Genomic DNA, 14664 nt, shown 5'->3' with positions numbered 1-14664 from the left:
CTTTTACCTTTGGGGTTACAGCACACTAACTTAATTTTGAAACAGGGTTTTAGATATGGAAGGTCAATTGGATTATGCACTTGTCCCCATGATGCATTTATTAGCAACCAGTTTCTAAATTTTAAATCAGTCAGTTATTTGAACAAGATCACTTTCAAAATTCAGAAGAACCTTATCCCCAATTCATGTTAATGTTCTTCTCACAGAAGTATTGGAAGAGAAATATAGGAAAATCCCATTTTGGTACACGATAAGGTCCCTATAGTGCAGGTGTGATAGTAATTGCAGCTTGTGTTTTGTTATACTGTCAGTTCTGTGCAGTATAAATCTTTATAGTAATTTCCCGTCTCCTTTCTAAATCCCTATGGCATTTTACTTATTATTACTTATCAGATAATAAAGACAATTATCTATCCTTAAATGCTATCAACTGTTATGCTATGTGCGTGAACTCTGCCCTATTATGACCTGATTATGATAATGATTATGCAATGTTTTACTGTACACATTTTTTTCTTTTAGTCCATGAATAGAAAAAAAAGAGTATATCACTTAAAACTAATAGATGTCAATAAGATCTTCAGACAGAATTATCCTCAGGTCAATAAAGGCAGTCAAAACCATTCATCTAAGGATGCTTGAAATGCTATTTGGGGGAGAATTAGTTTTACTAAAGCGAAGATTTACAATTGATTTTCAATGGCCCTTTGCAGCACAGGTTATCCTTGACTTACAACCATTTGAAGTTACCACAGTACTGGAAAAGGTGACTAATGACTGTCCTCGCACTTACAACCGTCACAGCATCCCTATGGGCATGTGATCAACAATGGCTGCACTGTCCTAAGATCATGTGATCATCATTTGTGACCTTCCCAGCCAGTTTCTGATAAGCAGTCAATGAGGAAAGATGGATTCCCTTAACAACCATGGGATTCACTTAAGAATTGCAGTGATTCACTTAACTATGATGGCCCCAAAGGCTGAAAACTGGGTGTGGCTCACTTTAACAACTGCCCTGCTTAGCAATGGAAATTCTGGTCCCAACTGTTGTCATAAGTTGAGAATTACCTGCACTTTACTTTTGTGAGGTGGAGCTAGAATGCAAGAATGTGTAAAAAGAAAAACAATTAAAATATATATTTTGGTTCTATTGGTGTCGTTTAAGTAGCAAAATAAACTAAATTAAAATTTCAAAACAATACTTTATTAAAAAGAGTATTACTAGGAACAAAAGTATTTTATTACCAACTTCAGAGTACTCAATTTTGTAAAAAGATCACTAACCTAATACTGACACCATATTACCCTAGCTTCTAAGCATCTCATGGTTCAACTAGGATATGAAAAACTTATTTTGAATACCCTAACCCTAACCTCCGCAACCAGCTGCATCATTGTTTACCAAACTCTACCCAATCATCCCCATCCAGGCAAATATTATAAATAATACCACTCTGAAATCTGAAACATTCTTACTCAATTCTATGGTTAGCTAAAATGAAGCAGATTAGCCTTTCTGAACTCAACACTGTCTGAATGTATTGGACTATAACTTCCATAATTCCCAGACAGACAGACACATACTAAATAGAACTGTATTTATTATACCTTTCTCAGTGTGTTCTGGTTGATTACTGCTGCTGGAGCTGACACTGGCATCAAAGCCTGTAGGAGATACATTTCCTTCAGATTGAAGGTCCTGCAGTTCTCCTACAATACTGTCCACCTCAATTGTGCTATCTGTTTCACTCTTGATGCTTCGTACTTCTTCTTGACTTGGTGCCAGAGTTTCAGAAATAGATATGCCCGACTGATGCCTGCTAGAATCTGCTACTGTTACAGATGGAGGTGACTCAGGTGTGGTGGGTGGGGTGTTTAGAACTGAATTACTGCCACTACTTGGGAATTCAACTTTCTTATCGTTCGTTTCAGGTGGCTTTTCTTCAACAGGTTTTGCATCTGTGCTTACTGGCAAAGATCTTTCAACTTTAGAACCAGACAAAGAGGTATCCTCCTCCTCAAGGGTTTGCAGATGCTCCTCTGATGTTGCCTGCTCAGGAGAAGCATGGGGTGGAGAAGCTGCTGCTTCTGTGTCAGAATCTGAAAAAAGTTCTTTGAGAGTCTTTTTAGGCCATTGTCCCTGAATACTTGACCACACATCTTTCCGGTCTTTTGCTCTGGTATTCTGAAGCCTTTCATCAGATGTACTTAGAAGCTTTATTCTCTTCTCTGACACTTCAGAGAACCCAGGATAAAAAGCATTTGTCCGTAAAGATTTTCTTTTATCATCTAATCCATTATATTTCTTATTAGGCGTTAATTTTAACTTATTTTTTACTTCATCTTCATCTGAAGAACTATTACTACTGTTTTCCAAGCTAAGTATATCTTTGCCATTTGATTTTTCATCTTTACTATTAGGTGACCCAGTTTTTAAACATTCTTCAGGTACACAGTACCTTCGTTTACCACGCTTTATTTTATCTGTTGCTTCCTTTTTTATCTCTTTCCTTTTCTTGGCACTTGCATGGTCACCATCATAGTCAGTATCATCAGATAATTCTGTCAATTCTTTCTGGGGTCTTTCTGGTGATTTTGATACTGGCTTGGAAGTTATAGCATCTCCAAGAGTTACTGCCTCTTCCGACATAGATAAGCTGATTTGCTCTTTCAGACAAACTTCATTATTGTCTTGGGTCAAAGCTTCATCTTGAGGATCCTCCTTCCCATTGCTATAGACATTTGGTGCACTTTGGTCATCATCTTGTTCACTATCATCTGAGCTTTCAGATGCTATGGGAGGGGGAAAAAGTAAGAAAATTAACTCCTCTAGCATCCAAATTCTATATTTAGATATGTTTCACACGAATCTGAATTAGGCTTTAACTTCCCTGTGGGTAGTATCCCTATTTGGATTTATTTTGTTAAGAAAAATATATATTTAAATGTCTATTTGAAAGTATGACAATAGATTGAATCCAAAGTTTCTGTTCCATAAACAAACTATCACTTAAGGACAAAGTTTTCTGTAATAATCAGAAGACATGTGCATCTTTCAAGTGAGCCCATTTTTTTACATAATTTCTTGGAATTAATAAGAAAATGCTATCCCCCACCCCACTTTTGGTCTCCTAAACAATATTCAATATTATATTCAATATTAATTGGATATGTGAATACAGATAATAAAACAATTCCAAATATGGTACAGGAAAAAACATACTTTCATTAAACAAACTAAGTGAAGTGATGAAATAGACTGTTGAAATGGAAAACAGGCAATAGAAATGAGAATTATTCTGAAATTGTTTATGTTTTGAAATATAAAGGCAGATATCTGCTGCATATAGAAACAGTGAATGAGAAAAGGAGAAATATCCCCCTTCCCCACCAAAAGAGAACATTCTTGACTCCAATAGTTTTACTTCTGTTTTTTTCACAATTGGAAAATTCTACAATTTGGGGGATGGCTAGGAGGTACAGGCATCCACTGTACCTCCTAGCCATCCCCCCAAACTCAAAAACTAATAATTTAGGTCATACTCATTTATTAGCCACATTTTCTGCATCTCAGAGAAGGCAGAAAGGTAAAATGTAGAATCCAGGCCAAAAAAAAAAAAATGATTGTGTACTCCTACAAAGAATCAAGTAAAATTATATACTTCCAACAATAGTTTATCATCTTACTCAACAATGCTTGAAATAATTTGTCAACTAAAATGGATTTCATGGAGATCATTTCAATCAGCTGAACATCTGATAGACAAACAAATTATAATTTTAATTATACTTTTAGTACTATAAACACAGGAACAGATGAATCCAGAATGGTAGGAAGCTAACAAAATAAAAAAGGAGATAACAACAATACACTGGCATAGAATACTATAAATTTATTCTTAAACAAGATAAAAAACAAAAGCCAAACTCTGTCAACATTATAGAGAAGTTTAATCTAATTTTAAAAAAACAAAGAAGGCCTGAGTAAGTCGCTCAGAAGGTTCCCATGTTATGGGAAGCCAAATTTATGGGAATTTGGGTATGCCAAACACACTCTATGTGATGTTGCATCCTGCTCAAATTATGGCCACTCATAGGAGCAACTTAAAAACCACAATAGCTCTGCCTTTGGACCATCATGAAGATCAAAGACCTGGATTTGTTCCTCTCAGAAAGAAATACTTTTTTGTGCTCTTTACCTTGCAGTCCATTAAGGATAGAAATAATCTCTAAAGATTTATTTGGAGTTAGTTCAGAAGTTTTGGCTTCAGCGCTGTCTGGTTTGGATGCCATCTCAGGCGATATACCAACATGAAATGGTGGTTTCGATGAACGGCGTAATTTAAATGCTTTGGGGGAATATTTCTCATCTTTATCAGCTTTATTCTAGTTTAAAAGAAATATTCTATTAATATACTCATATAATTTATTTTATATCAGAATTAACGATGTTGAGAACAAAACAAAATCAAATGGCAAGACTTTATATAAAGTAAATCTGAGATGCTGAACATGTTTTTAGATATAATATATACTTATAAATCTTTTATAGACCTTAATGTTGTACAGAACCATTTCACTTCTTATCCTATCTACATCTTATAGAATTTTAAGTAACCATTTTTCAAACTGTTAACTTAAGACACATTATTATTGTCTACAGGTGAGTTCTATTCAATAACTTGTAAATCACTGAAAAGATTTGAACAGCTTGAGGGCAACATTTAATGGTTGAGAAGAACAATGGCAAAATCATTATCCAAATAGGCAGGGTAGGATTTTTGAATTTCTTCATTTTGAAGAACAAATTGGAGGGCTTTTAAAAATTGATTCAAGTCTATTCATAATGTTTATTTCTGTAGGTATGATAGATTATGATCACCATGTGGTCTTCAATAGGGTCTAGTTCTTTGTACGGTTATTTAATCGCCTTGTTTTGCATCACTGACTTCTATGTATAGGAAGAAAAATCTTCAGACTACAAAGCTCATTAAAAGAAATAATGTAGTTCATCAAATGATTATCAATGTACTGGTCTGAATAAACATGGTAACATAATTTGAAATACAATAACCAGATTTGTTAATTATCAGCTTTCTAGACAAATCATCAGAAGACACTAATATATTACTTTGAGTGGTGTAATGATAAGCAAATATGAAAATGAAGTTTCTGTGTAAATCTTCCTCCTCCAATTAGAACAGGTGTTATCAATAGTAAATCATTATGACAACCTTTCTCTTTCAATGGGTAATATTTAGCATCAGCAGTCTAAAATAATCTACCTTTATTTTCTTTCGATGCTTTATTTTGGGTACATTTTTGTCTGCTGGTCTCACTATCTTGTCTGCTTTTATCCATTCATCATACCTAGAAGGAATTGAAATACATACACTTACATTTTGGAGATAATTAAATGTAGGCTACCAAAAACATTTTATAAAATATAAAATCATATCTTCTCTAACAATTTGATATATTTTTAATGTTCATTATATAACAACAATTATTATTCTGGACATATTTCAGGATGGCTTACTATTAAAATGGAGCAGAGACATGAAGCATGTTATTAGCATTAGCAGTATTAAAATTGTAGAGGCAAGTCCAATGTCAAATTAGCAAACTTTTGACCAAGCAAGAGGAAGTTCCCTTTCTCAACCCATTATCTGAAATCTGCTTTAGAGATTCCAGTCAACCAACATTCTAGAGCAGACATGGAGGAGAGAAAACACTGAGGAATGCAAGACAAAGTCAAAATCCAATCTATCTACAATATCTGTTTCAGAATATGAACTCTAGCTATTACTTTGATTACAAATAATTTGTTTGCTGTGATTCCATACTCCTATAAGACTTGTAATAGTTCTGATATAGAAATTAAAGAAATTGTCATTAGATTCTTTCTCCCATCTACAACATATATTTAGAATTTAATTCAAATTACACAATCCAAATAAGCATTGACATAATCAGAATTAACATATTCTCTTAGCCACCCTCCCCCCTTCTCCCAAGCTAAAAAAGACTAATGAAATAAGCATGTTATACTACTACTAAGTAATCTTTTAATCAGAATTCATATTATTTTATCTAAGTCATCTGCCACATGCAATCATGTGAGATATCTATATAGTGATCTTAACATATTCTGGTAGAAAGCAGAATACAGTGAATTACAGTAGCATATTTTTTATCACAAAAGAAGAATATAAAGGAAAATACCCAAGCAGTTAGAAATACAATCACCAAAGCGATCTCATTCACATAAACACACATACAAACACACACTCTTACTATGATTCATGTCAAAATAAAGCACTACTCTATCATTGTAATCTAAGGTAAAAAGTCCAGGGTATATATTTAAGGTTTGTGGTACAAAAAGTTTTGCTAGGTAGAAACACAACCTCAATGGGAAATCTGAATTGCAACCACATACTCCAGCACGAGTCCGAAAGCTTGGAAGACTAACTCTCTGGTCCCCATGAACAAGTCAGATTGGATCCTGCTATAACCACATTGTTTTGCCTTTGAAGTATGCATATCCTACTGTATACAACATCTCAGGATCATACTCAAGAGAAGCTAACATAATAAAAGCCTTTATAAACACGGGTATCTAAACAGCATCCGTTAGAATCATTCTGAAAATATACACTCAAGTGTGAAGGATTCCATTCACACTTGAATCCTGAAAATACATATTCTATAACATAAAATCCATTCTTTTACTTCTCTGAAATACATATCCCATGAAGTTAAAAAGAAACTTAAGTGAGACACAAGTTAAAAAAGCAAACAAAAATAAGAATTCTAACATTCAGGATCTTCAATACCAGCTTTTTATTTGTCTGATTAGTGGTGACTTCATCAAGCACAATTTAGTTATAAAAATTAAGATGTAAGCATGTCAAGGTTTTTCAGTTATGACTCATGTTCGGCCAAAACCCACAGAGTTTAGCATGGCCTTTCTTAAGTCTTCCTAGACAAAATTACTGATAAAAGTAATGCAGATGGTAAGCCAAGATGATAAGAAGCTGATTTAGTAATATCCAGAAATAAAAGGCCAGTTACAAAGTCTTTACAAAGAATATTTCAATAAAAGAAAAGTCTGAAAGATATGAAGAATTGAGCAATACAGGATCTGCATAGATTGAAATACTTAGTTAATGGTATAAAAGATGACAAGAATATTTTGGCAAAAATGTCAAATTTACTGTTTCCCCGAAAGCACTAAAGTTATGGCAATAAGCCAGAATAAAGAGAAGATGCTCAGACATAGAAATACAAGACTATATAAAGACGGATCTTCCTAAGAAATATATCGCAACAAGAAACTAAATTTGACCAGGTGAAAATAGAGATAAAGATTCTAGGTTCTCAGAGAGATCTCACTTCTACCACAAGTTAAAATGTTTGACTTTAGGTTTTGAAAAATAAGAACTAATTATATTTTGTTAAACTTAACATGACAGCAGAATAAGATGTGCGCATGGCTATTTCACTGCTCAATATTAAAATAAAACTGAGGCAGGAGATTGACTCAACCAGATTTTTTTAAATTTTCAGGTAACTTACGAAGCTATTTTGCTCTTAGAATAAAAGTAATTTTAAGTAGTATGATGATCTTCACAAATCAGTAATATTCTATTTGTTTTAGAACACATAAGTGTATTTTAGATTAGAGTATTTTAAAGGAAGTAATCACTAGCTAAATCTCAATTACCTCACATTCCATCCGCAGTAGTGCACCAAGTAAAGGACTTCTCCACCTTCAATATCAGAATCTTTAATACTAGCTTCATACATTTTTTGATTTTTCCCTCGTCCATACCGCACTTGGACTTTCATGCCTGGTGGATAACACTCAAACTCTTCCTCTTCATTTTTGTCATCTTCCTCCTCATCATCATCATCTTCCTCCTCCTCTTCTTCTCCTTCTTCATCTTCATCCTTAATGGTGACATCGCTTGAAAGGTTTAAAAAATGCCAGTTAATAAAAATATTGAAAAAATGTTCAGTGCCAAATGGTGTATACTGACTGATTATATTGGGAATGCATAGAAAGTGAGGAATAGTAGATTCCATATATATTATAGATAGAAAGATATAGCTATATATACACACATTTGTATATGTGTATATGTATACATATATATATATGAAATCCTTTAAAGATGAGTGATTTTTAATTAGAGTTGGCAACTGACAAGAAAACAGCAAACAATCAGAATAGTGATATAAAGAGGCATTTTACGGAAGATTTTAAAAGATGATTTGATTTAATGAAAATGTTTCATTACTATCTAAAAGCTAAAGATGTGTGTTACAGTGCTACAGGGATAAATTATTCTTAGCTGAAGTATGTTTTCCTTTCTCGTGAAATTGTATCAGTTTAGTGTGTTTACATATGACTGGTCTTTAGAGCAAGGGTCCTCAAACTTGGCAAGTTTAAGACTTGTGGACTTCAACTCCCAGAATTCGTGAGCTAACATGACTGGAGGAGGAATTCTGGGAGTTGAAGTCCACAAGTCTTAAAGCTGACAAGTTTGAAGACCCCTGCAAATAAATATAAATATAAATATATATATATTATAAAATATATAATTTCAGTTTGTTATGATGGCTCAATCGGTAATCGATTATTTAGAAAGTTTATCTGATTATTTTATTCTATTTTATTTATTTATTTGTGATTAATATCTTAGTTTAAAATCAGCACATTTTTCAAAAAATGTTTTGAACTAGTGTTTGTCAAAATTGAAGCAGTAACTTAAGCCTCAAGAGTGTATATCAGAGTATTATGAGGCTCAAAGAAAAAATATTTCTAAACAATAGGAATATTATTGGGAGTTTCAAAATAATATAAACTTTAAAATGCAATACGGCATTTTATTGTGTTTTCAGACTTTTAAGAAATATTTCATTACAGATTTCCATCCCTATTAAATGTTGGACAAGGGCTTTATTTTCTCAAAGAAAACAACTCAAAATTAAGGTCTGGGTAGATTGGGTAGACCAGAAATGAATACACTAGATGGCAGTGAACTTTGCCTGCTTCTGCTGAAGTCACATTATTTTATCCAGTACAGATCGTTCTTGACTTAACAACCATTCATTTCGTGACCAAAGTGACAGCAGTACGGAAAAAAAATTACTTATAACCAGTCCTCACATTATGACCATTGCAGCACCCCAGTCACATGATCAAAATTTAGACACTCAACAACTGGCATGTTTTCACAAAGGCTGCAATGTCGCAAGATCACGTGGTCACCATTTGCAACCTTCCCAGCCAGTTTCTGACAAACCAAAGCCGAGGGGAAGCCAGATTTGCTAAATGTTGCATGATTCACTTAACTACAGTGATCTGCTTAACAACATGACAAAAAAGATCATGAAATTGGGTGTAGCAGAAATTCTGGTACCAATAGTACATCAAAGACTACCTGTATACAAAAAAAAAATTAGCCTGATTCTTAATCTGGGTAATAGTTATGACAAACTGAGAACTAGTTACTTCTAGTTACTTCTGCAGTTCACCCCTGCTTTACATTCATTTTCTATATTTTTCTCTAGTAATGCATTTAAGTCATGGCATTAAAAGCAATTATTTTTAATAAATGAGCACTAAGTTAAAGAAAATCTCAACCCAAAATAAGCATGGTTGAACAGATTACAATTATAATAGAAATCTTTCTCAATAGAAATGAATAATGTAAACTGTAATTAATTTGTCAAAAATCCCCTTTTTAATTTAATGCAATTTAATAGTTCTCTCCCACCAGTTATGTTAGAAAAGTTCATTTTAGTACATATTTCTTTCTAAGTAATATAACTTTTGGAAGTAAGTCTTCCAAAAGAGATCAAACTGTACCTTAATATTTTTAGTACTATTGAAGACTCTTTTAACAATACTGAAAATATTTGGGGATCACTTAAATACCTTTTATTTAAAATGCTTTTAAACAGAAAATCCTTTTTTCTCATACTACAATATAAAAAAGTACAGCATTGCAAAATTGATTTGCTGATGTAGGCAAAGGAGGAAGCATAAAAAGTTCAAATATTTTTAAAAACTAAATAGAAAATTGCCACTGAGTGTGCAGAACAGTTTAAGTGTTTTTCAGTACTGGACACCGGAAATCACAAATACTTTTCTTAATAGCAACAGCACTTAAGACTTATATACTGCTTTATAGTGTTTTACAGCTCTCTCTAAGCGGTTTACAGAGTCTGCATATTGCCCCCAATAATTTGGGTCCTCATTTTACCCACCTCGGAAGGATGGAAGGCTGAGTCAACCTTGAGCCTGATGAAATTCGAACTGCCAAATTGCAGGCAGCTGGCAGTCAGCAGAAGTAGCCTGCAGTACTGCACTCTAACCACTGCGTCACTGTGGCTCATAAAGAATATTAAAGATATCTAAAAATAACATATAGAATTTATCTTCCCTTCCCTTCTTTCCTTTGTACTAATTTATACCACCAGTTTATTTTAAGTCTTATTTTAAAATATCTAAAGCTATATGGTGATGAATGAGATTGTGTTAATTGATAATTCTATCCTTTTAGCATGACAATAGTTTAGTATTATGGTAGTATGAAATGAGAATACCCAATTAGTGGAGTTGGAGCTACTTCCTGGTAGATGCCTAGCTGATTTGTAATAAATTGGAAACAATGGATCAGATTTAGATTACTACTAAATTTTACATTTTAAAACATTGTTTCTTTTTTATCTATCAGCTTTTAGAAAACTTAGGAATATAACATAAACCTTAGCAACTGATAGAGCTACTGTACTTAAAAGGCCACTCCCACAAAATTCAGTTACATGGATCCATGGGCTTGTATTTATGTCACTATTTATCCTCACATCTTCCTTTTTTTGTTCACCATGTTGCCCTAGTGATGGCCTAATAAAAAATACTGAGCCAAAAGAGAATTTTATTTTTATTTTATTCTGGCCAACTTGAGTACTTTTCTTTTTCTTGTGTTATGTCCAACTATTTAAAACAACAAATGATTAAAATGTTTCTAGCAATGAAAGTAAAGACAAATGGATGAGAAACTAAGAAATTGTTGTTTTGTTATTAAGAGCTCAGCTCTGTTAATGAAAACAAATTCACAGAATGCAGAATGTATTAAGTAGTACTCTTTAGTTTATTTGTGCCACATTAAATTATAATGGAAATCTTTGGTTCCAAATGCTGAATCCAGAAGAAAAGCCAAACTAGAATCTGCAAGATATGTCTCCAGCCCTCTGTAGATAGATTAAGAAAATAATATAATATACATTACATGGTCTCATCTTTTTCTTGTTAAGATTAATTTCTAAGATTCCTTGTTGCAAATAAAAGCTTGCAAAATCATGGATTGTAAAAGCAATTCCAACAGTCCCATCAGGCAACATCATCTCCTGAGAACATATATCAATTTCTAATAAAGTAAAAGCACAGATCATTTTTTATTACTGAGTGATAAAGAGTGATTAGCAATTATAGATGGAAGATACTAAGATGTAACTGAAATCAAGAATGTTCGTTTCAAGGAAAAGCTGAATGGTTAAGAATACATACATGTTGCATGTTTTTCAATAGATTGCTGTAATATGAGGACCAAAGCAAACTATCCTCAAATTGAAAATCTTGAATTATAGATAAGAAGCAAAGTATTGAACACCTTGAGATTGAAGTCCTTAGAAGAAAAGTCCAGTATGGCTTTGAGGAAACTTATTTTGCCATGTCTGCATCCAAGTAAAAGCTCACGTTCTTGTATTTCAACTTTGATAAACGTAAACTTGGAAAGCAGTGAACCACAGACTTAGAGCTTTACAGCATCAGAATCAGAGTTCAGTGTAGCAATAAGATGGCAAAGAAAGATAAGAATGTAAACAGGTCCCATATATAAATCATTTGAAGCAAATAAGGAAAATATTAAGGAAAATAGGCACTTTAACCTTCAGAATAGGAAAATGAAAGAATCCAGTAAGCAGCAACAAAAGGAACTATATTAGAATGTTGTTTGGAAATGAAGACACATATTTCTTGACCATAATTGTATAAGATTGGTATTAATGAAGTGTGCAAAGGAATTCTTCATCAATTCTAGAAGGATTCCTATAACAATAGTGTTTATAATTTTTATCCACCATGCACTTGTATCTTAAAATAGCACAGGACCTTCTTTTTCCTATAACAGTAATTTTTTCTCTTGGTCTGAAAAAGAGTCACTAGCCACTCATAAACTTCAATGGCTGCGAGTGGATAAGAATTTGGGTCTCCCACATATGCCAACATGTTAACTCTGTTATTTGAAAAAGGAAAAATATCAATTGCCACCAAATTCCTCCTAAGAGTATGTCTGTCAGCAAAGTTCAACAAAAGCTCAGTAAGTCAACATTCCAACGTTATAAAAAATCAACTATTTAGCTTGTCTCTTGCACGTGCAAGAGTAAAGAAAGAAGCATTTAGCTGTTCTGCAAAATAATGAGGTAAATTCAGTGACATATTTGAATTTTGGGTATTTTAGTAAAGGACTACCCTTCTTGGGCTTTTTAAAATGTATCCCATAAAGTTTCATCAGTTCATACAAAGCATAATCAGTAACAATATCTGGTAGAAGTCAATGTGATCTTAATTAGCATAACTCATCAGAAGACTATTCTGTACGTTATGCTGCTCAGATACTTTTGTCACAAAATATAAAAAGTAAATTGAATGTTTTCGCAAATAAACACTAGTTTGCATTTTAGAAATATTCTGATTTCAATAATTTGTTATTCATTATAGATATGCTGACTTTAAATCATACACTTGCAAAGGAAAAATACATTTAAATATCCCACTTATGGAAAAGTACAATAATCCCCACCCCCTTGCTTCCTTTAAAAAAATCTGTCTTTGTCTTTAGTTTAAATTCTGTCAATTCTCAAACCATAAAAACGTTTTAAGAAATTATCAAATAAACCTGTCTTCCAAAATATATTTTAACAAATGGAGCCTTATAATTTTATAAACTCAGCAGCTTGCTAGACAGAAAATACTGTCGTTAGCTGGTCTTTTCTTCTTCTGACTCCAAATATTTAACTAAAAATCTATCATGAAAACCCTTTATAAAAATTTAAAACAAAAAAGTGGTATAATTCAAGACTTGACTCCATACAAACATGAAGAACATTTTTCTAAGTGCAAAGTAAAGAGACTTTGCTTTAAATTCATATTGTTCCTTTCTCCAAAGACAAGTGCAAACAGAAAATTATCACAGCACAATCCTAAGTCTTTTACTGTATTTCAGAGACAAAGTACAGTCATTATATAAAAGGCAAAGTGTTATTGATTTCATTATTAAGGCCAAAACCACAATTGTACTACAATGCATTTCAGAAGCATGTATGGTTTTTTAGTATAATAATAATAATAAAAAGAGATAATGTGGACTTTAGGAAAATATGATGCCATTGATAAGAGAAGAAAAAATGAACACCCAATATACCAATTGGAAAGGCAATGCTATATCCTTACATTAATAAGGATATAAATTCATCTCCTAGGAGGAGAAGAGAAGGAGAAAGGGAGAATGAGAAGTTATAATTTAATGTGCAATGTGTTTTATTATAATTAAAACAAAATCCAACAAAACATAACTCTGGCATCTTGCCAGGTATGATTCAGAATGGGAATCTACACATCCTCTGTTTACTAAACTCAGATTATGTTCACATAACAAGTGTAGTTGATTAAACAACCTGAACAAAAAAAAAAGATTTATATGGTTGCCCATTTTAAACAACTCTGGGTGATTCATAATCTATATAGTACTAAAACTCTGGTGTCAGTCAAATATATTAGCTATCCCTTTTCACTTTTCAACTGCTTTCTACTCCGAAACTCAGTGTAGACCAGCTCCTTCTCTGACCACTGGAAATTACCTAATTTCCCAGTCCTGCTGTAACCCCTAGGAGATCACATGATCCTATTTTTAAACTGTCTCTGACAACTTCCTACAACTCCGTGGAAATATCAGCACGGATTCTAAGTTGTTCTGAGGTTAGAAAAGCAACATACAACATTTTGGTTAACAAAATTAAATTATTTTCAGCGTAACTATGCCATGTGGAAAGAGACGGGGAACATCATGGTCAAGAGATGAAATTGAATGTAACTAGAATGCAGTGAGGAGGAAGAGAAATGAAGAAACAGAAGATGAAAGGGCTGCACTTCTCCAGGATCACAAAGAAAAGTACAGAATGAGGAGACAAGAAATGAGGGGAAAAGAGAAGATCAAATGAAGACTATGTGACAAAGACTAATTACTGTGAGAACTACTCAAAACACCAATACCTTTCAATAATAGGACCTCAATAGAGAGAGACTGAAGCAGAATGCCTGGCTTGTACATTGTAGTATTTCTGCTATTGTTGGTCAAAATCTACCATCACTGCCTTCCTATTCTCTGGAGAAAAGGAGGGGGGGGGGGTTCAGTTGCTCCCTGCCAACTTCTTGAAAAGAAACTCAAATGGGAAGCTAGGAGGAAGTCAAGAGTTGCTCCAGTCCCTCAGCTTTTTTGTCCAACCTTGATCATTCTGTTTCTCTGTTCTTAGATAAAGAAATATCTCTTAAATACTGATCCAATTGGACATGGGCTGTCTAATAGC

At 33.2% G+C, this 14664-nt stretch overlaps 1 protein-coding gene across 5 annotated transcripts in view; it reads right to left on the bottom strand.

The window, feature by feature from the left end:
- Positions 1–14664, bottom strand: part of ARID4B (AT-rich interaction domain 4B) — a 100580-nt gene that overhangs the window by 14946 nt on the left and 70970 nt on the right. For 4 of the 5 annotated variants that reach the window (XR_015744309.1, XM_087937339.1, XM_087937348.1 and 1 more), the window contains exons 17-20: positions 7733–7975; positions 5289–5373; positions 4203–4389; positions 1612–2796 (exon numbers count right to left, since the gene is read on the bottom strand). Coding sequence is in view for 4 of the 5 variants with exons in the window: in XM_087937339.1 (XP_087793465.1) it covers positions 1612–2796; positions 4203–4389; positions 5289–5373; positions 7733–7975 (1700 nt within the window). In the remaining variant the exon portion in view is untranslated. The remainder of the gene's footprint in view (positions 1–1611; positions 2797–4202; positions 4390–5288; positions 5374–7732; positions 7976–14664) is intronic. The other variant, XM_087937328.1, reaches the window with a different exon arrangement.

The sequence above is a fragment of the Pseudonaja textilis genome, chromosome 1 (genome assembly GCF_049901715.1).
Source record: "Pseudonaja textilis isolate UNSWEBS1 chromosome 1, rPseTex1.2, whole genome shotgun sequence".
In the NCBI taxonomy this organism is placed as follows: Eukaryota; Metazoa; Chordata; class Lepidosauria; order Squamata; family Elapidae; genus Pseudonaja; species Pseudonaja textilis.
Note: the sequence above shows the minus strand (reverse complement) of the source record. Positions and strands in the feature narration are given on the sequence as shown.